This window comes from Liolophura sinensis, chromosome 11 (assembly GCF_032854445.1).
Source record: "Liolophura sinensis isolate JHLJ2023 chromosome 11, CUHK_Ljap_v2, whole genome shotgun sequence".
NCBI lineage: Eukaryota > Metazoa > Mollusca > Polyplacophora > Chitonida > Chitonidae > Liolophura > Liolophura sinensis.
Window position 1 is genome coordinate 24,343,751 of NC_088305.1, and position 26,329 is coordinate 24,370,079.

Genomic DNA, 26,329 nt, shown 5'->3' on the forward strand with positions numbered 1-26,329 from the left:
CAAAATAACCACAGATACATGGTAATAACAAGCTTCGGAAGACATGTCCCAAGGGAAAAGACAGAATGGGGTCAAGGAAAAAACCAACGCTTTTAATCATTCGATAAATATCATTTGACATTCGCATAAATTTCAACACTTCACAAACTTATCTTGCAGAGCAGCACAGTTACAGTTTGTAATGTTTATCTCAACCTTTTCTTGTAGAGCAGCAAAGTTAAAGTATGAAATGTTTATCTTAACCTTTTCTTGTAGAGCAGCACAGTTACAGTATGAAATGTTTATCTCAACCTTTTCTTGAATTGAAATAAACAAATAAAACACCCAATCATACAGGCATTAAAACACTAAATTAGTGAAAAAATACTTTTTTTAAAAATAAAATGTCAAGGAAAATGAGTACTGTAAAATCCTTTGGCTATAAACTATAAACTGCCATAAAAACGTGCTGTACATATGTGTATGTCTATCAATTATGTGTACATTTGTGCATACACTGACATGTCTATACATCTGTACATACCCTAATTCCTCAACCTTTTCGGGTACGAAAAAGAGCAACTTTCAGTGCAATTTATGCACTTTTTGTTCAAATTGATTTTGGAGATAAAACTACATTGGTTAGATTGGCCAATTTCAGGGCTTCACAGAAAGTATAATTTTATCAGTCTACACAGATTAATGTTTTCAGAATATGTTTAAATAAACACCTTGCAAAGATGCAAAAAGGTTGAACAATTACAGTCTATATGCTGATGTACAATACTTGGCTTCAAAAATTTGCATTTATACATCCAAATTAAAGTTATACCTTGCAAATATTATGATTCTGGTACGCGTAAGAATGTATATTTGCGGCAAGTAATAACTTTGCTACGGTGTTTGCTTTAATCACCATGTACCCAGAGATCATAGATATGACCTTGCCATCACCTGATGTGACTCTGAGGCAATTAACACCCTGTGGTTTTATCCCTTGTTCCATGTACAAGTCTATTACATCACGGTAGGAGCCGGGATGTGTATCGCTTAACAAGGACCAGATTGCTAATGACCCAGCTGAGCTCAGCAAGTTTAAGAGTCTTTTGCTAGTCGATACACCACATCTTCAATTTTTCAAGACAAAAAATGAACATGTTTTCAATTATTACAAAGATCTTAAAAATCCATTTTAGACATTCCAAAACCTGGGAACTTGGCAAGCTAAATGTAGATCCATCAAAAGGTATATACAAGCTGCTGAAATATCAGGCTGGGATATACAATATTTTTAACACAGGTCCTAATAAACAATTTATTTATTTATTTATTTGACTGGTGTTTTACGCAGTACTCAAGAATATTTGACTTATACAAAGGCAGCCAGCTTTACTGTGGGAATTTCAAATTAAATGGTAAGCTGCTTCATAAAACCACATCCGAGTTCACTGGCTTCAAACTTTAACACAGGACAACAATCAAAACATTAATACAATTCTCACTAAGTTCTCAAAACTTCAAATGGTAATTGTTTTCTTCAACTGATCCAGAGTAAAGTATGTTCAATGAATTTAAATTCTCACAATGTAATTTAATGTAAACAGCGGGCGTTTGCTGGCATCTGGTAAAAGCATATAAAAACAACAACAACAATCTTTTGTCCTTCATAATGATACTGAGCAGTGGCTACTGCGGATCTTTCGTCATATCCTTTATCAGGTGTCATTTTTGTGGTAAACCGATCATCATGTGTGCATGGCAAACTTAACAGTAAAACTCTGATGTAGAAGAGCATGAAGAAAAGGGAACACTTATAGTTTGTATAGGAAATGCCAGAACAAGTCATGTCACTTCTAAAACAAGCCAAATGAACTGTTAAACAAAGCTAGTAACGTCAATTGTAGCTGGAGGAATTCTTCTTACATACACAAAATCAGGGAAACTGCTTCTGAATAGGGGCATGCTAAATACAAGTCTCTGTCCACACAATTGCACAAGTGAACAGGGCCAAATCTAGAAATGCATTTAAGGTTCTGATCAAAAACTTTATTACTGACATTGTGACTGTGCATAAAGAAATTTAAATAATGCAACTCAAAATGATGCTTTCTAAGAGCTTTTAAGTCTGTGAATAAAAGAAATTTATACGAAAGCTTTTTACTGGTAAACTATCATATTTTCGTTTACTTTACTTGTTAGTTTTAATACAGCCTGTTTAATTTGGGAGCCCAAACAATTTCCAGAATCAAAGTAACTCCAGATATATCCATGATGAAGAGAAAGATAACACAAAATCATCAAGAACAGCACTGAAACAAGTAATCATGAATTCTTATAATTTTGAAGCACAGCAATTTGCCATCAAATATTCACAAATGTTGTTTTTCTACCAAAAAAAAAATGACAACAGGAGAAATCTCCTCTCCACTTCTAAAACATTTTGAAATAAGCAGCTCTTTAAGTTTCTGTCTGTCTGTCTGTCTGTTGGGTGTTTGGTTAGTCAACATTTTGTCATCCTTTCTTTTGACACCTGTCTTGAGAAAGGTCCTGAGAGCAAGATGACACGCGCGTGCTGTGGGATGCCGCAGTTATTGAGAATTTTACTTGTTTTTTTAAAATCTAGTTTCTCCACAAATTGCAGATTACCCAATCTGGCATATGCCTTAAGCCCATCTAATACATGCTAGACAAAAACTTACTATTTTTACATACTGTTTTTACTAAGTGCCGATACAAAGGTTTAACATGAACACACAAACTGCTAATATGCAATATGTACTGTAGCTATGCAATTTTTCAAGGCATAATGCGGCAAATGTGAACGCAGGTAGATGCAATTAGCCTTTTATCAAAAACCTTGCAATCGCAGGTAATTAAAAACAGTAATGACTAAATGTCACAAAACCATCTTATCTTCAATAATATATATGGAGCAATACATGTAGGCACCTAAAATATGGAGCCATATGCAAAGCGATTAAGCAAGTATACAGATGCATGTTTTCATTATCATAATTTAGGCTCAATATATATCAGGGGATACAACGTTTTGTCTCATACTGAGTGCTTATCAGAAAAAGATGAGAGTACCGCAGGTTACAAAAATCTACTTACATAATTGGATTTCCTGGTAGTTGTTTCTTTTAGATTTGTCTATTTCATTTTTTGGGGGGTGGAGGGAGGGGGGGGGGGTGCAAGTGTTTTACTTGTTTACAGCCAGCAAACACAGATAAACACACATATATCCCCAGGGTTAAACATACTAAATTCAGCATTGTTTTCACTGATTTCCTCTAACAGACAGACAGAACACATTTACAGGCAGAACACATTTACTGACTAGTCAGACTGTTGTTTCCACACACACACATCACAAACATTTCTGTCTCCTCCTTTTTTTTCTGTTTCTTGTTCTGGGTTCAACTTGAGCACCCACAATATCGGTAGAAAAAACTCGTCTTCGACTATTAAGTACATGAACATGTTCGACAGTTGCATGACTTATTTGATTGATGTTTTACTCAAGAATATTTCACTTATACGATAGCAGCCAGCATTATGATGGGAGGAAACCAGGAAGAGGCCAGGGGAAACCCACGACCATCCACAGGTTGCTGTAGACCTTCCCATGTATGGTCGGAGAGGAAGCCAGCATAGCTGGACTTGAACTCACAGGGACCGCATTGGTGAGAAATAGCTGTATGATTTACACTTATAAATAGTACAAAATCATGCCCACAACTAAGTCCAATATTTTACCATACATTTTTTTTTTCACTTTTATTTTCTGAATAGCTCTTTCTCAATTTCATGTGCAAAACGCTAAGTCAAAATCCAGCTCAGTATGAAAGGTGTACACACCGTCAGCGGCGCAAACAACCTTTACAATATTAGAAAATTTTAGACTTTTAGATCCAGCAGGTGAAGTATCATTTTGCACCGCTGCCTGAGGCTGGCATGTAGATCTTTGGCTCTGTGTCTACAGGTGCACTTTACATGTAACTTCTACAAGAAAACTTCATGAGACTCGATATCAGACCTTCAAGCCTGTGCAGACACATTTGTGTACTTATATGGCGTACACAGTCATATCAGTGTGCATGTTAACACAGGTGTGTATGGATATAAGTACACATGGTTTACGTTTACAAGTACACACGTACGTTTGAGTACTGTACTTACGTTCAGGAATCTGAAACAAGGGGCATGTGTACATCTTCATGGTGACAACAGCTCCAGGTTAGACACACAACTAAAAATGTTGCTAGTAAGACACCTGGTTGAAAATCATTTCCAGTGACCTGGCAGAAGAAATAGGTACGTGTACATGTAACACCACAGGTGTGAGGGCTACATTTGAGTTACTGTGACATCAAACGGTCCCTATCTGACAACATCGTGGAACATCGTGATGTCAAAACTTCATGAAAACATCCCATTTAGTCACAGGTACGCACAGGTAATTCCACAATGATAATATTGGATTCCTCCCAAACAAGTTAAACAAGTGCACCCATTTAAAGACAAGGCATTTTTCTCTTCTACAAGTGTAGAACTTGTTAACATGTTATCATGACACACATGGGTATGTGTACATGTACGTGTAACAGTAAATTATCCTCGCAAATGCACCGGGTAACAGGTCTTAGTTCGCACAGCACAAAAAGTGTTGTAGCTCTCACACTGTTCTGGTATCCAAAACCATCTATATCTGTAAACCCATCACTCTTGTTTTCTGCGTCAAATGTATAACTACTATTACAAGTCAACTGCACGTCTAATCACCCCTGGAACAAAATAAGGTGAACTGGTACATCCAAAACAAAGGTGAACAGACCAGGAGCTACCTCCCTTCTCGCCCTACAAAGATTATATCCTCAACGAAAACTGACAGGCTGGACAGGAGATAAGGACATTCACCCAGACACAGATATAAACAGCTGACGATCCAATCTCGTCAGGTAAGCTTGGCAAAACAAGCCCGGTAAAGTCGTCACAAGCACACCTGTAAAGCCGTGACGCAATTTGCCTGCTGAAGTTGGAGTTATGCCCGCACAACTCGCTGAGTGATAAATAATTAAACGAGACAGGGTGCACGTCTGGTTTCGGGAGAGGGGAGATTTTGAAGCAGGTAAGATATTTTAGAAAATCCTAAACTGTTTTCACAAGTTGGCTTGGCCACAGTAGCTAATCGGCTTCAGCAGTCATGTCCAATGCTGAGAAGACTGCCCAGGTAACGGACTGCACTGCTGTGCTAATCAACATCAAAACAGAGTCCACTGCGGATTACTGACATCCACCTCTACCTGTCCAGGTAAACCAGGCCACTGTCAACTTAGTGAGAGGACAGGTAGCTAATATAAACGCACGAATCAGCGAGCACAAGGATGTGCGCATGTTGTCATTCACAAATACGTCGCCCTCTTTGGTCCTAAAATAGCCTACCATGATTAGGCTGCCTGCTTACTAGATCACGACTTCTATAGAGCTCTACTGTGTCCCCAATAAAATCTACACACTGACAGTGTCACCAGTATACTCTACACACTGTGTCACCAGTATAATCCTGATACTGACTGTGTCCCCAGTATCATCTACACACTGACTGTGTCACCTGTATAATCTACACACTGACTGTGTCCCCAATAAAATCTACACACTGACAGTGTCACCAGTATACTCTACACACTGTGTCACAAGTATAATCTACACTCTGACAATGTCACCAGTATAATCCTGATACTGACTGTGTCCCCAGTATCATCTACACACTGACTGTGTCACCAGTATAATCTACACACTGTGTCACCAGTATAATCTACACACTGTGTCACAAGTATAATCTACAAACTGACTGTGTCACCAGTATAATCTACACACTGACTCTGTCACCAGTTTAATCTACACACTGACTGCGCCACCAGTATAATCTACACACTGACTGCGTCACCAGTATAATCTACACACTGACTGTGTCACCAGTATAATCCTGATACTGACTGTGCCACCAGTATAATCTACACACTGTGTCACCAGTATAATCTACACACTGTGTCACCAGTATAATCTACACACTGACTGTGTTCCCAGTATAATCTACATGCTGACTGTGTCACCAGTTTAATCTACACACCGACTGTGTCACCAGTTTAATCTACACACCGACTGTGTCACCAGTACAACCACCAGTATAACATCTTTCATCGGCTTTGTCATTTCTTTTTTTTTTCACTTCTAGCTGATCATAGTTTCATGCAGAATAATTTATAGATCTGTCCTTAAACTATGTGACTAGTTACACACATACTGTAATTCTTCAAACTTTTGGCATGTTTGCAAGGTCTTTATTCAAGCCTATTCTGAAGGCATTATTCTGTGTGGACTGATAAAATTATACTTTTCTTAAAAGTCCTGAAATTGGTTGATTTAACCAACGTATTTTTGTCTCCAGAATCAAATTAAACATGTACATAAGATGCACTGAAAGTTAATCTTTCATGTGCGAACCTTATTTGGTTGACAGGTTAACTGCAAAGTCTGTTAAAGAAAACAATTTCAGGAAGACAAACAGGTTCAATTAAAACATTTATTAAACAGAGAAAAAACTCATGTTTTCCCTTTAGCCTTTTTTTCAACTTTCTGGAATGATATATTCTGTATGTGAGGGGGACAACACTTTTATAATACCTCATATAAAAGCATAGAGGGTAAAACCAGAACTGCGACAACAGTGTGAAAAAGCTGGCAAATGGTCACACATATTATCTGTGAAATCTACGCCCTCTATCTCCTCCACGTTTTCTAAGCAAACTTAATAAGCTTAATGCAACATGACATTTACCACATTAAAAAGTACAATACCAAGACTTGAACACATAAAAAAACTCTAAAGTCTTTCTGATACAAAAATCAAACAACACAAAACACTCTAAAGTGGCACATAACGTGGATAAAAATAAATTTTCAGCGAAATACAGTGATCAGTTTCTGAACAACATCTCATCAAGAATACGAATGTAATCGCCACAGAAACCATAATAATACCTTATGGGGCAGCTGATGATGCAGATATATGGATATACGAAAATCTTTATAACGGGAAATTCAAGGCTGAGCCACACAAATGTTTCCAAATCGGAGTACAACACAGCGTGTAGAACACATCACTGCAGTGCTTGAGGGCTCATTAGGTGTTTTATGAGCACGCAAACACCAATAATTGTAAATCATAAAGGAAAGAAACAAAAGAGTTCATAGCTTTGTATCACTTTGTTACTGCTGGTGAGGAGTTCTACGAATTCCCCGTTGAAAGACATTATGTCAAAAAGTGACCAGACGTGGCTGGGCCAATCAACTGCTGCCTTAAGGAACAGACACACCTTCAGCTTGGCAGACCAGACAGGTACAAAACACAATAATGGCATTTCACATTACCTTCCTGCTAACAAGAACTTCACAGAATTTGGTCTTTTGCATGACAGAAAGCTTTCGAGCAATAAAATATGCGGCATCATTCTCCTTCCTGACGTCTATGCTTATATGATGAGCAAAAGTTCTGCTAGAATAAAACACACATGATGAGATGTATCAGTCCGTAGGCTGCTAAACAATGTGTCAGCTGCAGGCTTTCATCAACTAGGGCGGGGGGCAGTTTTACTCAACAATCTGTACGCACCTGTACACACCTGCTCTTAATTAAAACCTACCAAACATATCAACAACAGTCATGTGGTCTCCATGACAACCAGCAGGTATGTTACAACCAGTAATGGGAACATTCCATGATTCCAACAGCTAATGAGGACTGACAAATTACAGCTAGGCAGAGTTACATAAACATAAATACCGTACGGAATTATTTTTACTCTTGCCTGAGCAAATCGATGTCATCAGAAATCAAAGATTCAATCAAAACTTTTCACGATGCCGTACAGTCGAATAAGACTGAGAAACACCAGTTCAGAGTTTTACACAGATAGAGGGTAAATTCAAAATACACCATCATATATATTATACAGTAGCATATATTATGTACACCAGCTTGAGACGGCTTCTGTTATCTGTTTCTATTTGTATACACAGTGGTCAAACAAAAACATTTCAACAATTCACTGCCTGTCAAACAAATGTCCAGGCAACATGGAGAGGGTCATTGGCCAATGATGCCACTGGAAACAGCAATCGCCTTGATGAGGAGTATGGGAATGTACAAAGAAATTGCCGCTGTTGAAATATGCACTGTGAGAAGTATGGATGTAGTCGTTAAAAGATGCACCATGTAAAGTATGGATATGTGACAACAGTTTTAGTTGTCAAAACCAGAGCTGTTGTTAAAACCTGAACAGTGTTGAGTATGGAAGTTACAGTTGCTGATTCCAGGACAAATTGTTGATTGTCAAATTTTTTTTGTTTTTGTTTTTTTTTTGGTCATAACATGAAAACAACACAAAGAACAAAAATACTTCGTGCACATTTGTAACTGCGACATCAAGGGGCACCAGAGAGTATGCTTGTTTAATGATTTTAAACAGTTTTTATAACTGACCTAATTTTGAGCAGAGTTCATTGGTCAGTTTTGGCCTTATTTGTATGCCAAACTAAAAGTTTTTTACAATATGGGTAGCGTGATCCACCTAAAAACTGTAAATGCAAAGTTCATTTAGCAGTTTATTTTTTAGCTTATCAATAAAATTCAAAATGGCCGCTAAGTCACGTGACTGTTAAAATAGCAGAAAACATCACATGCTCCTTATTAAAGGACCCCAAATTTTGTTTTTTCTGCCTTTACCAGTTCGGGAGATATGGCAATTGTATGCCTTGATCTAGAATAATAATAATAATAATAATAATAATCCGAACAATTTCAATGGTGTGTAGTATATTTATTTATTTATATGATTGGTGTTTACGGGATAGTCAAGAATATTTCACTCATACGATGGCGGAGAGCATTGCGGTGGGAGGAGACTGGACTGAGCCCGGAGAGGAAGCCAGCATGAACTGGACATGTGCAATATAGGTTACAAAAAAAGTTATGGGCACAATGTGAAACAAAATTTGGACAATTGGACCAAACACAAGTACCGATAAATGGATCAAGGCAGGTCTACATGTTTATAGCCCAGACATAACTGTACACGTATAAACAGACAACCAGTGGGGGAAGTCAGCCTTTATGGCCCAAGTCTAGCAAAAGTATGAGGGAAATTGAATGAAAAACTATAGTCTTACACCCTTGTGGCGTACATCCGTCAATTACTGACACACAAAAAACAAGCACATTAATGAGAAAAAAGGTGTTCACAGGTAAAATTGTTACATCAAGCAGAAGATACTTAGGAAGAAAATGCTGAGACGCTTGCCTGTTGGTACACGGAGCTTAGTGACTACTGATATCAACATACATGTACCACTGTGTATGTTATCAAGTTAATAATGATCGATGAGTTTTTACTACTACTTCCTTAATAAATGTACAACTTGATGTACCTGTTTCATTTGGCAGTTATATTTATCCAATTTCTTTTTCTTTTTATTTCTTTCTTTTCGAGTGGTAGGGAGGGTTTATCTTTCTTTGACCTGTTTTTTTTTTTTTGTGTTTTTTTTTTGGCACATTTTGTTATGTGTATTAGTTACCCTTAAGGCACATGAAAACCGCAGTGCCGGGAGTAACCAACGACCCTTGCTTACAGCCTGACAAACCACCTGACTGAAAACCTCTGCCTATTCTAGAGCTGGATTTGAACTCACGACCTTATCAAACGAGGGCCTGATGGTGGTTATGAGCCACAAGTACATGTATAAATATATATTCACCTAAACAGATTATACCGCAGAAACGTGTGTTTTCGCTACGATCAATTAAAATTTTCTGTACTTATCAAGGATAGATGAAATTATTGCCTTTCACTAAATATCAGACTTGTACTTGTACTTTAACGTTAAAATAAAGTTTAAAAATGTGATGTGACCCGTTTCCTAAATTTGAGGGACTTAACCACTGATTCTAAGCGGTAACAGTACACATGCACCAAAGGAGGCTGATATTTTGTGAAGGATAATTAACTGGGCTAATATAAAATAATTAGCAAAAATTGGATTGGATTACTCAGCTGTGATATTGATATTTTGCCAAAAATCTCTGTTACAGTCTCCCTAACCCAATTATAACTAGTGCATCAAGCCAATGAATTGGAAATGAAATACTGTTTTCCTTAGAGTTGACTGGTGGTCAAACTTCTGATCAGGACTTGGAAGAATGTTGAGAGACTGGTTTTTCCCTGTTGAGACTATCAGCAGCTAAAGGTGTTTTGCACTATGCTGTGCTGTTAAACTAATCGATTACAGAAACAATGCAATTACCTGCCTTCAACAAAAACAAAACAGGTTTACCTGTAGATTTACGTGAAGATAAATATAACATAAAGACTTAATTCTCTTGTTGGCATAAAAATACACACAAGGTATAGTGAGGTATTGTAAAATACACAGAACCATGTCCTTGCCATGATATATCGGAAATGATTAGTCAATGTGGTATTTAACCACATTAATGCTTCACCCATTAATTCTTTTTAGTGTAGTTGTTTTTAATTATGAATAACAAATCTACACGTGGATTATACATATATATATATACATATATATATATATATATATATATATATATATATAAATGTCATATAAAAATGGCTAATTCGATCACAATCAAAATACACCAGAGAGGTGATTGTAAAATAAAGATATATTTTTAGTCCTGTTTATATACCTCCCCTGCACCCCCCAACCCTAACACATAAGGAATAACAGATTTTAACAGGTGTTCATTTAAAATAGCTGCATGACACATCTTTAATTTTTTAGAAAAAAAATTCAGAATTCTTTCTTTCAGAAATTATACAAGACTATGGTCCAGAAAAGTAGAGATCTGCACATTAATCAAATTTAACATGTTCAGATTTGCTTTCAGAAAAACACGCATGTAAACCCATTTCATCTAAATGGCTACCTTTAATAATGTCAGAATGATGAGCTGTAATGCTGCACTATTAAATTATCGTGAAAAGTTAACCAAGGAATCAAATTAACTCCAAATCCCTCCAAACAACAGCAATGCCTACCCCCACCTTAGGCATGAAAATGGACACTCCAACCCCCAGGTTGATGAAACTTATATCTAAATTAAAAGCTAGTTTTCTAGATTGTCACGAAAGTTCGAGATAATCCTTCGTATTCAATTTAAACAATTCCTAGTCAAAATTTTCGCACAGGAAAATGTTTCGCGTCTGATTTAATAAGTCCAAGACAATTTCATGATTCTGGGGCTAATGTACAAGCAATTTCCATGAAACTTCTCAAACAAAATAACAAAAAAAAAACCCCCAAAAAACATCTTTGTAGTGTTTAAAAGAAATTGTGTGAATGAAGGAAAGCAGCTGAATGTGATTCATACCTTCATAGAAAAGTAAAAACCTTTTAATTAGAAACAGCAGGTTTTGGCATTAAAGTCTACATTCAAGGGTACGAGGCATTTTTTTTTTTTATTGAATCACCTGAATTATGATAAAACATCAAAGATGTACATCTGAAAGGGGCAGCCACATTTGGGCATTTCCTGTGTTCACTACATGTACATCTGAATGAGGCAGCCATATTTGGGCATTTCCTGTGTTCACTACATGTACATCTGAATGGGGCAGCCACATTTGGGCATTTCCTGTGTTCACTACATGTACATCTGAATGGGGCAGCCACATTTGGGCATTTCCTGTGTTCACTACATGTACATCTGAATGGGGCAGCCACATTTGGGCATTTCCTGTGTTCACTACATGTACATCTGAATGGGGCAGCCACATTTGGGCATTTCCTGTGTTCACTACATGTACATCTGAATGGGGCAGCCACATTTGAGCATTTCCTGTGTTCACTACGTGTACATCTGAATGGGGCATCCACATTTGGGCATTTGCTGTGTCTGCTACATGTACATCTGAATGGGGCAGCCACATTTGGGCATTTCCTGCGTTTGCTACATGTACATCTGAATGGGGCAGCCACATTTGGGCATTTCCTGTGTTCACTACATGTACATCAGTTGGGAAAAATGTACATGTACGTGTGTATGTGCTATCTGCCAAATGTTTGTCAGCAGAAGTTGATCCTATAACCTCCTCTCATATACGATCAAACTCCTGCCTCGCAGACATATATGTATGGCCACTTGCTAGAGCTCGCTTAAATTGATCTATTGCATGCTCACTGGCCAAGACAAAATCTTAAAATATCTGAATACATGATATTTGAAAAAGACATTAATGGTGACACATGTACATGGATATAATGTACTGCAGGCCTATTTCACCTAAAGTTTGAAATTTAAATATCCACTTCTAGATGCACATAATGGTCTTTAAAGAAAGTCTTTCTACTAAGAAATAAATCAAACTTTACAAAAAAAATAAAAATAAGTCAAATACAGGATATAAGGCTGCCTTTTCTTCTTCTTTTAATTGCCACTATGTTTCCAGCACTCCAGTTTAAGCAATCATTCTAAAAATAAAAAAACCTAGCCAAAGAGTGTGGGTAGAGTATTCATTTATTCATTTAATTGATGTTCACACCATACTCAAGAATATTTTGATTATACGACGGGCAACATTATTTGATAAAATCCTAGTCATAAGTATCTTGCACAATCTTATCCATCTGGTGTCAGCAGTTATTCTATGTAGTATTTACTGTATGAATCAAAATTGCCATCATTTATAGATCATGAATATATGTACCTTAAAATCAGCCACACGTGGACTTGAACTCTCAACCTCTTCAGCAGGAGTCTTAAGAGAAGGCTGTATGTGCAATCACAAGTTTCTTCTACAATCTTATCCATCTGGTGTCCGCAGCTATTCTATGTAGTATTTACTGTATGGATGCAAACTGTCATCATTACAGATCATGAATATATGTACACTAAAATCAGCCTCACATGGACTTGAACTCTCAACCTCTTCAGCAGGAGTCTTAAGAGAAGGCCGTACATGCATTCCTAAGTTTTCACACACATAATTACGGACTACAGTAAGCGTCTAAAATTAGTCTACATGTACATACTGCACATCTCCAGGTACAGAATCACAGACACTAAACATGCATATAGCTGGACCCACAAAGATATGACCTGCAGAGGATATTTAAAGACACTATTATACAATGAGTATGTCTGTTTTGAAGATTCCCAACTGCATGATGATTTAGCGAGTTGGGATTCTGAGTGGTGGATAGGTGGGGGTGGGGGTAGGGGGGAGGGGGGCTATTCTGGGACGTACATGCACAACATAATGAAATATGGTGGAGGCTTAGGAAATGTAATGAGGCTGAGACTTCAATCAAGCTACAAAAACAATTAGGGCTTCCCACTCAGAATTGACGTGACAGCTTTTGTCTATAAATACAAACCAGTATTTCCATCTGTATATAATTATTTCTAAAACCATCCATGGTCATATGTGTGTGTGTGTGTGTGAGTGCCCTCATATTTATGCGTCAATGGAGGTAACCAAGTGACATTAGAATAGGTGTACCATTGCTATACATGCACGTGTACCACTGCTATACACGTACGTGTACCACTCATGTACATGTACCACTGATATACATACATATACATCCACATGTACCACTGATCTACATGTACTAGTACCACTGATCTACATGTACATGGCCGTGGGTTTCCCTGCCCGTTTTTCACCCACCATAATGCTGGCCACCATCGTTTGATTTAAATATTCTTGAGTACAGCGTAAAACACCAATCAAATAAATAAATAAATACATATTCATGTACTTGTACAACTGATATACATGTACTTATAGCACTGATAAACATTTACTTAATTATTTATTTGATTAGTGTTTTACGCCGTACTCAAGAATATTTCACCTATATGACGGCGGCCAGCATTATTAATGCTGGGAGGAAACCTGGCATAGCGCTGGGGAAACCCACGACCATCCGAAGGTTACAGAGAGCCTTTCCCACTACAATCAGAGAGGACGCCAGCATGACCGATCAGAGGGTGAGGGTACTCAGCTGAAGATATACCCTGCAAATCAGTCTATAAATACACAGAAATGCCTCACAGAACATTACTGGACATCAGAAACCACATGCTTGAAGGATCCCAGTCATTCCTTAACCTTCCAACCCAAAAATATGCCTCACAATTTTCAAAATCAACGCACAAAATAAACACCACAACACTTCAATGCAGACTTTTGCCTTAAAAGAAGTAAAACAGTACAAGGGAGTGCCAATTTCAAGCCTTTGTATTTACCGCGCTAATTTTAAGTTCTGTTTTTCATTTCATCACAGAAAAGGGTTTTAAATTTTTTAGGATGTGTGCTGGTTTGCTTCTCCAACTGACCTAGAACTGACCAGGATAGCTATGGTTATGTTTAGCTGCCCTCACTACCAAACACTGACCAATATAGAGCCTCATGGTACTGACAAACTAAAGGTGAGAGTAAAAGGGTTCCTATGAATTGCATGCGTTTCTATTTTGTATTACTAACGCATAAATGTACGAAAAAACCTTCTCAGACTTGCTTTATTTCTTTATTTCAGAAAATAAATTCTCAGCTCAGCTAAATTCACCACTTACATCATCTTTAAAAACTTTCAATGGAAAAGGCATTTTGTACATAAAATACAGAAATATAAAATACGACCCAAAAACTGGATTGCTTAAAATGATTGTTTTCTTTTCTGACCACCATGCTTTTCCTGTTTATATATAGTTACTTGTCAAGAATCCATTTTGAGGCTTGAGTCCATTTACCCACCGTACATAATGTACATCACAGGATTACAAGACCATTAACTAAATGACGTGATGTAAAACCTGAAGAAAAACAAAAAATCTGTACTTCGTTCCCTCTGAAATGTTATTTCACGTGCTGGAAACTGCGATCAAGAATTGACACTGATTGGCTGACAGTGGAGACAGGGTTTTCTGGGGTAAACCATGCAGCCTTAGTCACGCTTGAAGAAATCGACCATACCTATAGTTCAGCTTAGGCTAGGCATAACCTGGACATATCTCTCACACCAGCCAATCAGAACCCATTCTGTACCCCTTCAAATGGCCCAAAACTTCATGTAAGATTTGCCTGATTCCGACGGCTCCATAATTCATGAGGTGTTTAGACATTTGTTTGTAAGGAAAGATTATATTCTATTGAACAGTTGTAAGTTTCAGCACCAAAAGTACCCTAATTCCTCAACATTTTCACATAGAAAAAGGGCAAATTTCAGTGCAATTCACGGAAATTTTGAATTTAGCACAGACACAGAAAAATGTCTCCAGAATATGCTCCGAACACATGGCAAAAATGCGAAAAAGTAGAAGAATTACAGTATGTATAGTGTAGGCCTATTTTCTGTTGCCTTTATTTTCTTCCAAAATTCTCACTTTATTTGGTCAAATTTATTTATTTAATCAAAGTTTTATGCCATTCTCAAGTATATTTCACTCATACAGAGGCAGTCAGCATTATGGTGGGAGGTATTTTGTGACAGTTTTAGAGTCTGTCAGCAACCTGCGGATGGTCGTGGGTTTTCCCTGGGTTCTGCCCGGTTTCCCCAAACCGAAATGCTGGCCGCCGTCGCATAAGTGAAATATTCTTGAGTACTACGTAAAACACCAATCAAACAAATAAACAAACAACACTTTTAGGTAACTGAAATTTATTTCACTGGAGTCTAACGTTGTACCTAATAAGTTTTAATTTACTGCACTGACATTTTCTTTACTATCCGATCCTACATGTGTATATGTTGCACCAAATACCTCCCAGCATAGACAAACAAACATTTGGGTTATTTATTTATTTGATTGGTGTTTTATGCCATACACAAGAATATTTCACTTATATGACAGCAGCCAGCATTACAGTGGGAGGAAACCGGGCACAGCAAACAAACATCTGTACCAATATTTATTGAACGGGGTAATTAATACAGTATCTCTTCACATGCCCAGCTGGTTATTGCCCAGTTGTCACCTGGGCCCGAGTCTACAGGCGTGAAGCAGCCACACAGGTGTCACAGCCATAATGCCACCGTCAGGAGAGCAGGAAATAAGTCTACCTCCCGTGGCTCCATCCATGAAATGGTTTCCTCTCATAAAATAGATGGATCAATTTCCTTGGCCTACTTTCACAAAACTTTGCAATTCAATTTCTTGTAACTGTTCTTGTAATCCACGTGGGCTTTATATCTCAGATCAAAGTTATTTATAGCTCAACTTAATATGACATATTTGATTTATCAAGTTCCTGAAAGAGTTCCCAGGCCATTATCTTTTGTAACACTTATAATTACATATAATGGTGGATACGGCTGAATTGAGAGATAGCCCAGTCCTCTGTTATTCACAGTTTAACAATATGACAAAAGATTTCTGCATGCTCATGCAACAGGCACAGACAGAGAAATAAAAAAAATGTAAAAAAGTGTATCAACCTTTACAAATGAGAGTATGCGATGGCCATAATTCAAATGATTAGAATTCATACTCATTTGCTGTAAGAGAGTACAGCTGAATATTAGGTATGTTGGATTTATTCAGGCCTGACCAATCCTGCAGGGTTTTACCCAGGAAACCTTATGTCCACTGTCAGCCAATCAGTGTCGATTCTGTTATTAAATATCAATTTGGTCTGAGAACTAAACTACATGCATTTCAAATGAGAACCACCCATAATAAACCTAAAACAAACTTCTTACAATATTTTAACTCCTCGAATGGCATAACCAGTACACCCATGAACAGTTACAAACAGAAGTCATGTGTATTGGTCTGCACATCAATTACAAACAGAAGTCACATGTATCTGTCCATACATCAGTTACAAACAGATGTCATGTGTACCTGTCTGCACATCAGTTGCAAACAGAAGTTACATGCATCTGTCTGCACATCAATTACAAACAGAAGACACATGTATCTGTCTGCATATCAGTTACAAATAAAAGTCACATCAGTTACAAACAGAAGTCACATGTATCCGTCTGCACATCAGTTACAAACAGAAGGTCACATGTATCTGCACATTAGCTACAAACAGGTTACATGTATCTGTCTGCACATCAGTTACAAACGGAAGTCACATGTATCTGTCTGCACATCAGTTACAAACAGGTCACATGTATCTGTCTGCACATCAGTTACAAACACGTCACATGTATCTGTCCGTACATACTTTAATTCTCCTACGATGTTTAAGTACCAATAATGTCACTGGCAAAATATGACGCTTATAAAATTGGCAAATCCTTACAAGTGTACTGGTGCTGAATGACAACTGCCTGCAAAACATTAAATACAACTGCTGTAGCCTAACAAGTGAACCACAGTTATAACTGTTCAGTGAGGCCTGTGCATTAAAAGCTTTAGTTCTTGCCTGGGGAAGACACCCACACTTGTTTTGTAAGAGGGAGGGGGTGGGAGTCTGATATCGTAAAACACACCCTCCATGCAAATCATGTACCTAACCATTCTAGCTGTGAGGATCTTGGCACCAAATGCTAACATCTCTTTTTTTTTTTAGGTGATGCAACGTCGACAAGAAATTTTCCCTAATTTGACCACAAATAAATACAGGTACGTTTTCTAATCATTAGCTACATGTCAAAAATAAACAGTGGCTGTCGTGTAACAAGGGAGGTAATTCAGAGCAGGCCTATTGCCTAATGATAATTCTGTTTGAATTCAAAGCCATGACAATTTCTTCAATAAGCTGCCATGTCCAACCGAGTCATAAATCATAAATTAAACAGAAGACGTTCATTCAGGGATGAAACAAGCCCAGCAGTGCACAAGTTGATTTCAGCATCTGGTGTGGCTACCATATGCCACTTACATGTATCTGTATGCTTTTTTCTCTTTTCTGCGACAGTATACACATGTACTTACACTACGTGTGTAATATCTGAACCCCTATGGGCAAAAATGGTTGACTCGAGAATCATAACCATAAATGTGTAGAATGTTTACAATCAGATTTGCTTGTTGTCAAGCATATTAAAGACAAATCTTTAAACTCCAGCACAATTTAGGTGATGAAGATACTACCTCTTTAGGTCAATATCAAGACTAAATTCAGTGCATTTGAAAGAAACAGTTGAAGAATCCACCAGTCCCATTTTCAACTCAACCCCCCACCAACACCCCCACAATGGAGCCTCACAAGCCATTCAGACTCTTCTACATGCCACCATCACAGGGCTGGCCCCACCCTCTCCTCTGGAGCCTATCTAGCTATTCCTGGCACTGAAGCACTATTTTTAACCCATGTCTTTCTGCCAGTTTGACTTTTGGGACAGAAAGAGATCTGGGGCTAGGCTGGTCAAGACCAGCTGGGAGGCTAAATCAGAACATGATCGATAAAGGGCATCTGCCACCAAGCTGGGCGGGTGCCGCCTGTTAATCAGCTTAACGCCTTACAGGTATTCTTCAGTGAATCCCTCCCCATCTCCCCTGGGACCAAAATGAGCAACAGTTAACAGGTAACGACAACTTCACAGAATCCCTGTTTGTGTCTAATCTAATCTGAGCCATCAGCGGTTGTCATGTCGCTATTATCTACCTTGTTGGTATCAGATATTGCTGATGTACCTAACCACCTGAGGTCTCAACCCCAACTCACTCAGGTGCGACAGTTACATGCCAAGTCTAGCAGACCATAAACAAATCAACAAACAAATAAAGAAATGTTTTGTAAGAATAAAACCCTTCACAATGGTCCTCGTCTTCAATGAAAATAAATGATCCTGTCAAATACCTGTACCAATATAGTGTATTTCCTTCAAGCGTCATGAATACTTTCATTTATACAATGAAATAAGACACAAGTAAAACTTGCTGCACAGGTAAGCAGCAGTAATACATCAGATAAAGACAGTTTCATGAAAAAGTATGCTGACTTGAATCAGATGTAAGGTGGTTTTATTTTTTTCCATGAATGAGAAGGTCATGAAGGGCAAACAGGCATACAGGTAAAAATACCAACTTTCCTTATTCAAAAGGTTTTCAATCGCTCCAGGTGCTCAACAGAAAGACATTCCTGCCTGATGAGAGCAAAATGGAGGATGTTATTCGTCTACAACGTAGCAGCATAAACATGACAGACATAAAATAGCTAACCAACATAGTACGAAGAGATTAATTTATTTGCTGCCTTCTTGTTTTAGATGCATGAACGTTATACTGTGAGGTGTATAAGGCTGACAGGGCTAAGACACCACCCAACAAAACCACCGCTCAGTTCTACCCCCAACCAGCAAAGACCACCACCACCCCCCTTCCACAAACACTTACCACTTAAGTTTCCTGACTATCCTCAGGATATTAGCTAGGCCAGAGTGGTGCCAGATACAACAACATGTAAATTGAGACATGCAAGTTTAATGATGAATGAACATAAGTCCTCTTTAGTCTGATCCCATTAGACAGCTTGGCCAGTGATACTCCTGGCTCAGATTTACACGCAAGTTTTAATCAGTATGGGTGGTTCAATTTTGCTGCTAATAAAAATATGAAAAAAAAAGGAAATGCCCCCCACCTTCCCCCCAAAAATAAAAAAATAAATTAAAAAAAAAAAAAAAAATGAACAGGAATAAAGGAAGAATTTTTTTTTCCTCTCTTTTTACATGTAGGTCAGTGGATGGTCAAAAATGCTTATATATCTCTGTGCATGTAGTCCTTAGTCAGTACAGAAATAACCTGTCAGTTCAAAGGCCTCCCACACTAGCTATATAATCAACTTTTTCTATATAAAGACAGCCGATTCAGAGAGGTTTCTTTATAGCAGATGAGATAATTGACACTGGAGATAAGACTCATCTCTCCCCTCCCTCATCCCCACTGTGTGTCTTCCCCCTCCCCCCTCCACCCCGACCCATACTTCCAAACTACTGACCTTAGCAGTACATCCCATCATCCACTACACTAAATCACCTTTTTTTTTCATTCCACTCCTGTGTTCAGGTCTTCACTGATGGAGACACAGACCAACAATAACCCACAACTCCCAGTCGTCACACAGTTTCCATGGAAACCCTTAGAATAGCAACATGACAATCGCAGACGAGCCCATTTTAGCTATCCCAATATAAATTGATACTTAATTCATCTATTTCAGACCAAGCTTCTTTTCATGTTGCCAGTATTTTGGGGGTTGCCTGACTTGGGCTTTTTGATAGGCCCTTCTATTTCCATCCTTCTATACAGAGATGCGTAATAGCTGATCCATGAGAATTTCGTTTTTAAAATACATCTTTTCCTTTCGGTCCGATACAACACATTTTTATATTAGGAAAATGTCACTTCTTAAAAAGCATTCCTCCAAAATAGAGCACGTCAAAAATTAGAATCCTTCAACTCAGAGCGAATCACCAATCATATAATATAATAAGGGAAAAGGGTCATTTCCCTGGTGATACACAGTTCGCATATCTTAACTATTTCAAATTTCCAGGCTTTTCCAGGCTAAAAACTCACATTTTCCAGGTTACATGGGATAAATCGTCTACAGTTATACAAGCTTTAAGACATGTGAAATTATCTTATTACATGTAGTTGGTCACTCCCAATAAACACAGTAGTGTATCAAACAAATTTTAAAGGTGCTGGAAAATAAAATTCTCCAGAAAATACATGTACTCATATAAGCTGGCTAGCAACATGCACAATCAACTTAAGTTAGCCAATGATTGCTTTGTGCAAACGGCCGATGATCTATTGTCTGTCTATACAACAGTGCAAGCTATTTCTTAATTTCGGGGCTATTACAGGTTCCAATCATGCTCAACACCCCCGCTTTGCCGATTTTCTAAGCGTTTCAACACCCGGTGCAAATCGTGATCATGGCCATTACTCACCAAACTCTCCGCTACATGTTCACAGACGATTTTAGCTGTTCAACTTACACACACACAAACACAAAACACTTGTATAATGAATGGCTGCCAGAGTTATATGTATTAACCACAAATCAGATTCAAGTAAAAAAAAAAATTAAAAATAAAAAAGCAGTTAAAGTTTATTACATGTAATATGAAGATGTCTATAATTTGTGTCCAAATTCCCGAGGACACGCATCTGAAATTAAATACTCTATTTCAATTTTATGCTGGAGATATGCTGGGAAATTTTTTTCAGAATATTTTAAAAAAATTGAAATCACTGCATTGATTTCAAAATCTGTATATATCTGCATATTTTATGTAACAGCCCCAAACCCATAATCATGCTTCATGTAGAGGTTAACTATGTGCAGAATTTGGACGTGTTTGTAGCAGAAAATTATCATTTTTTCAATTGTATCAACTAAAACATTAATATTTATCAACAAAATAACTAGTGAAATATAACTGTTAATTAAGTAAATAGTGGTAAATGCACAAACCGTGTACAGGTGTTTGTACCACGTACAGGTGTGTGTACCATGTACAGGTTCCTCAGTAAAATCAGTGTTGGCACTATACTCTCATACTCAGTATAGTCTCATACTGACTTACATGTATGCCAAAAATAAAAAATATACCTCACACAAATCGTGTCGGCCAAAACGTAATTGGCCAGGGCAAAATTTTCTGTAGAATCTCAGTCCTGGTGTTTATAGCACTGGTTCTGAAGCAATGAATTATACTGTACACAGCTTTGAAACACGCAACATTAATCTCCCCCATCACCTCCCCCCCCCCCCCCACACACACACACTCCGTCTCCTTATCCATCCACTTTTTTCCCCCATTTGCACTGCAGGTTGTTTAGCCCAGCAGGATGTGAAAGACATTCCCAGGCTACTACATTTAACGCACATAAAGCGGAATGTGAATGGATACACAAAAAAACCTAGCATCCTCCCAACGCCAAAAAAAAATATATATATATATACCTATATGGAACATACATGTAACTGTCTTGCACTCATTCTCAGTTAACAAGGCACCATGGCAAAATAGCCCCACCCAACCAATATGTTTCCATTCAATCCAATGCATACGTGGGAAGGTCTGCCAGCAATCCGCGGATGGTCGTGGGCTTCCCCCGGGCTTTGCCCCGTTTCCACCCACCATAATGCTGGCCGCCGTCCTATAAGTGAAATATTCTTGAGTACGGCGTGAAACACCAATGAAATAAATAAATGAATCAATCCGATGTGTTCATGTAACCTTGACACTGGCCAAGAGGCAGCGTCAACACAACATGACACTTTCTGACTGGTTAATGTATACTTTCAGTTTCTGCACTCCATCTGGGCTGGCAATGCAATGCACCTTAAACGAGTACATTCGCAAATAGAGGCTGATGTGGAAAATGCTGCCGGAAGACTGGATGTTTATGAAGTTCTGATAATAAGTAAACGAAGAACAGGTAATGCAGCGAAGTGTTCTCATGCCCTAATAATGCCTATGGCACCCTTCACTACATATATGATGTTAAATTTACAAACATGCAGACCATTACATGCTTAACAGATTTGATGGTGTAAGAAAAGGAGAACTTGTCAGAAAATGAGATCTTGTCAGAGAACTTGTCAGAAAATGAGAACTTGTCAGAAAATGAGAACTTGTCAGAAAATGGGAACTTTTACAAGACATTCTTTGTAAAAGCCAAGTTCAGAATGTGCAAATACACATACTGTAATTCTTTAACCTTTTCGCATGTTTGCAAGATGTTTATTCAAGCATATTCCTACGGCATTATTCTTACTATTATAGGCTGATAAAATTATACTTTTGGTGAAGCCCTCAAATTGGCCGATCCAACCAATGCAGCAAAAACTGCACTGAATATTGCTATTTCATGTGCGAAAAGGTTGAGGAATTATGGTATTTGCACTAGAACGAAATATATACATGTAGGCAATATTTAGCCCTGTAAGCGCTGAATGAAGATCACGCTAGTATCAAACTGCAGCTAACTCTTTCTGTACTATTTAGAACTTGGAAATAATTTCTTTTGTGAATGAATAGAAGATGAATATCTGTACGAACCTTTTCCTTGTTTTATGCAAAGTACATCTGTTTGAAAAAGAAAATAGACAAATACTCAGCCACACAATGATGGTTAACTCGCAAACTACGAGCATGATTTCACACCTTTCTGACTGGATTTTGGAGACAGAGCTACATCAGTTGAGTCGGCCAATTTCAGGGCTTCACAATAAGTATAACTGTGTCAGTCTACACAGAATAATGCCCTCTACATATGCTTGAATGAGTGCTGACATACCGAAGGCAAGTAAGCCGCCCCACTCGAGCCATTATACTGATACGGGTCAACCAGTATTGCACTATCCCCTTAACGCTGAATGCCAAGCGAGGAAGTTACTACATCCTATTTTAAGATCTTAGGTGTGACCCGACCTAGGATTGATCCTGGATCTACCGCCCCTGAAGCAGACACTTTACAGAGCTATCGGGGCCGGTCTCTAAATGTGGTTGAATAACCATTCTAGAATGCATGCCTACAACTTGATCATTGACCACTGATCTTGAGGGTGGAATGAAACCGGGTCCAAAGCCCAGGGTCTACATCATACATGCACACGTACATAATTTACAGGGTTCCTCATAGCTTATGATCAATTTCATAAAAGAAATTTTTTTTAAAAAGTCATAAACATTGTCTCACTGAGCGTTTGGTGATGTCATATTTTTCGCATATTTAGAGTTCATCACTAAGGGCTAACTCCCTGACTACAGAGTTCAGTACTGCAGGCTAACTCAGTAACCACAGAGTTTAATACTGACGGCTAACTCAGTTTCCACAGAGTTCAACACTGACAGCTAATTCAGTAACCTCAGAGTTCAATACTGACTGCTCACTCAGTAACTACAGAGTTCAACACTGACAGCTAACTCTGTAACTACAGAGTTCAATACTGACAGCTTAGAATTCAGTAATCACAGAGTTCAACACTGACAGCTAACTCAGTAACCTCAGAGTTCAATACTGACTGCTCACTCAGTAACTACAGAGTTCAGTACTGCAACCTAACTCAGTAACCACAGAGTTTAATACTGACGGCTAACTCAGTTTCCACAGAGTTCAACACTGACAGCTAATTCAGTAACCTCAGAGTTCAATACTGACTGCTCACTCAGTAACTACAGAGTTCAACACTGACAGCTAACTGTATAACTACAGAGTTCAATACTGACAGCTTAGAATTCAGTAATCACAGAGTTCAACACTGACAGCTAACTCAGTAACCTCAGAGTTCAATACTGACTGCTCACTCAGTAACTACAGAGTTCAGTACTGCAAGCTAACTCAGTAACCACAGAGTTTAATACTGACGGCTAACTCAGTTTCCACAGAGTTCAACACTGACAGCTAATTCAGTAACCTCAGAGTTCAATACTGACTGCTCACTCAGTAACTACAGAGTTCAACACTGACAGCTAACTCTGTAACTACAGAGTTCAATACTGACAGCTTAGAATTCAGTAATCACAGAGTTCAACACTGACAGCTAACTCAGTAACCTCAGAGTTCAATACTGACTGCTTACTCAGTAACTACAGAGTTCAGTACTGCAAGCTAACTCAGTAACCACAGAGTTTAATACTGACGGCTAACTCAGTTTCCACAGAGTTCAACATTGACAGCTAATTCAGTAACCTCAGAGTTCATTAACGATTGCTCACTCAGTAACTACAGAGTTCAACACTGACAGCTAACTCTGTAACTACAGAGTTCAATACTGACTGCTCACTCAGTAACTAAAGAGTTCAACACTGACGGCTAACTCAGTAACTAAAGAGTTCAATACTGACAGCTTAGAACTCAGTAACCACAAAGTTTAATACTGACACATATCTCAGTACCTACAGGCTTCATTACATCTTACCATCCATGTATGCTTGACAGCAAAATCAAAATTATGCGGTGGTCTGAAGAAAGTAAAGTAGTGAAGTAAAAGAATGAAGCCAGATTGACATCCTCCTCAATGTTTTCTCAAGCCTATCAACTGAAAACCCACCTGACAGGTGATTATATACATTCTTGTCCCTTCAAAACGGTCACGAAATGATTTAGTCTTACCGATTTCAAGGGTGGAATGTGTAGAGTTGTTCCTGCGCGAGGATTCGGCGCTTGTGTGATGCGAGGGCACCTGGTGGTCAGGGTAGTGAGTCGTCCTCACCGGCTCACCACGTACAATTCCTCCGCCGCACCTCTGTTCCATTCGCATCGTAGTTCGTAAATTATCCATCAGTATGATCTCTACGTCCGCATCTTCGCCATCTGTCAAATCTAAATCAGCAAAAGCCTGACTTGGAAGAGGGGATATGGACAAGTTGAATTGGTGAGGAAGGCGGCCGTTGTTGTGTCCAACACCGCTGTCGGTGTTGACAAAGGGTTGGCCATGACAGGAACCACAATTATGTGAGGGACACACCTTCGTCACCCTCAGTAACCATCATGTCAAACTCCCAGTCACTTCCAGACTCCGACATTTTCAAACGGTCCACATCACCAGGGTACAATAGTACCTCTGAACATGGCCAATGGCAGCAAGAAATTATCTGGCTGTTTTTTTTTTTTGTTCTTTTTTTTCGTTTTTTCCCTCTATCAGAGGATTGCTTGACTAATCAATAATAGGTTTTGACGTAATGCTGAAAAACAGTTTCACAGAGTTTCACATTATAAATGTCACCCAAACAAAAATACCATTTTTTTTTTCACACCAGTGAGGTGAAACTGCTAGATGCCACTACTAGCTACTGGCTGATAGACGGCAATACACTGAATGCCACCGGGGAATGGTCAGGACCTGGACTCACTGGACAACAAACACTCCAGCAGAACAGCAAGAATTACCCGTATCTATCATTTTGTGCAGGAATGAAAAGGTAACCACTCAGCAGGCGAAAGACGAAAACTTTAAAAACTACAAGCTTAATGCTAGACCACTATTATCTGAACTGAGAGCACCGTGGTGAGATTAAAAAGGTAGCTCGTGGAGGAAAAAAAAATAGCCTACGATATGGAACGCCGCAATGTTGGGGAGTTGGGAATGGCTGGAAGGGGAGGGGGATGGGGTGAGAGCCAGAAGAGAGGGGAAAATAAAAATACCAAAGAAGATCCGGTAGGCAAATACTGCGAGACAATTTTAGCTCAGGCCTATCAACGAAGCTTTGCCAACATGTGGATATCTTTGTCTCAAAACGTACCGCGCATTCCAACAATTATATATTTATCTGGCGGACCGGGTAGAGTGATGTGCATACCTTAAGCCATAGGGGAGCCAGCCGCCAAATAACAGGAACCTGT

The 26,329-nt window shown here is 38.5% G+C and overlaps 1 protein-coding gene across 1 annotated transcript in view; it reads right to left on the bottom strand.

Annotated features, from left to right (window-relative positions):
- Nucleotides 1–25,555, bottom strand: part of LOC135477684 (histone deacetylase 4-like) — a 73,055-nt gene extending 47,500 nt beyond the window's left edge. Inside the window, 1 exon segment of the mRNA XM_064757873.1 lies at nt 25,100–25,555. Within this exon segment, the coding sequence (XP_064613943.1) occupies nt 25,100–25,268 (169 nt within the window). The 5' untranslated portion in view covers nt 25,269–25,555.
- Nucleotides 25,556–26,329: the final 774 nt, after the last annotated feature.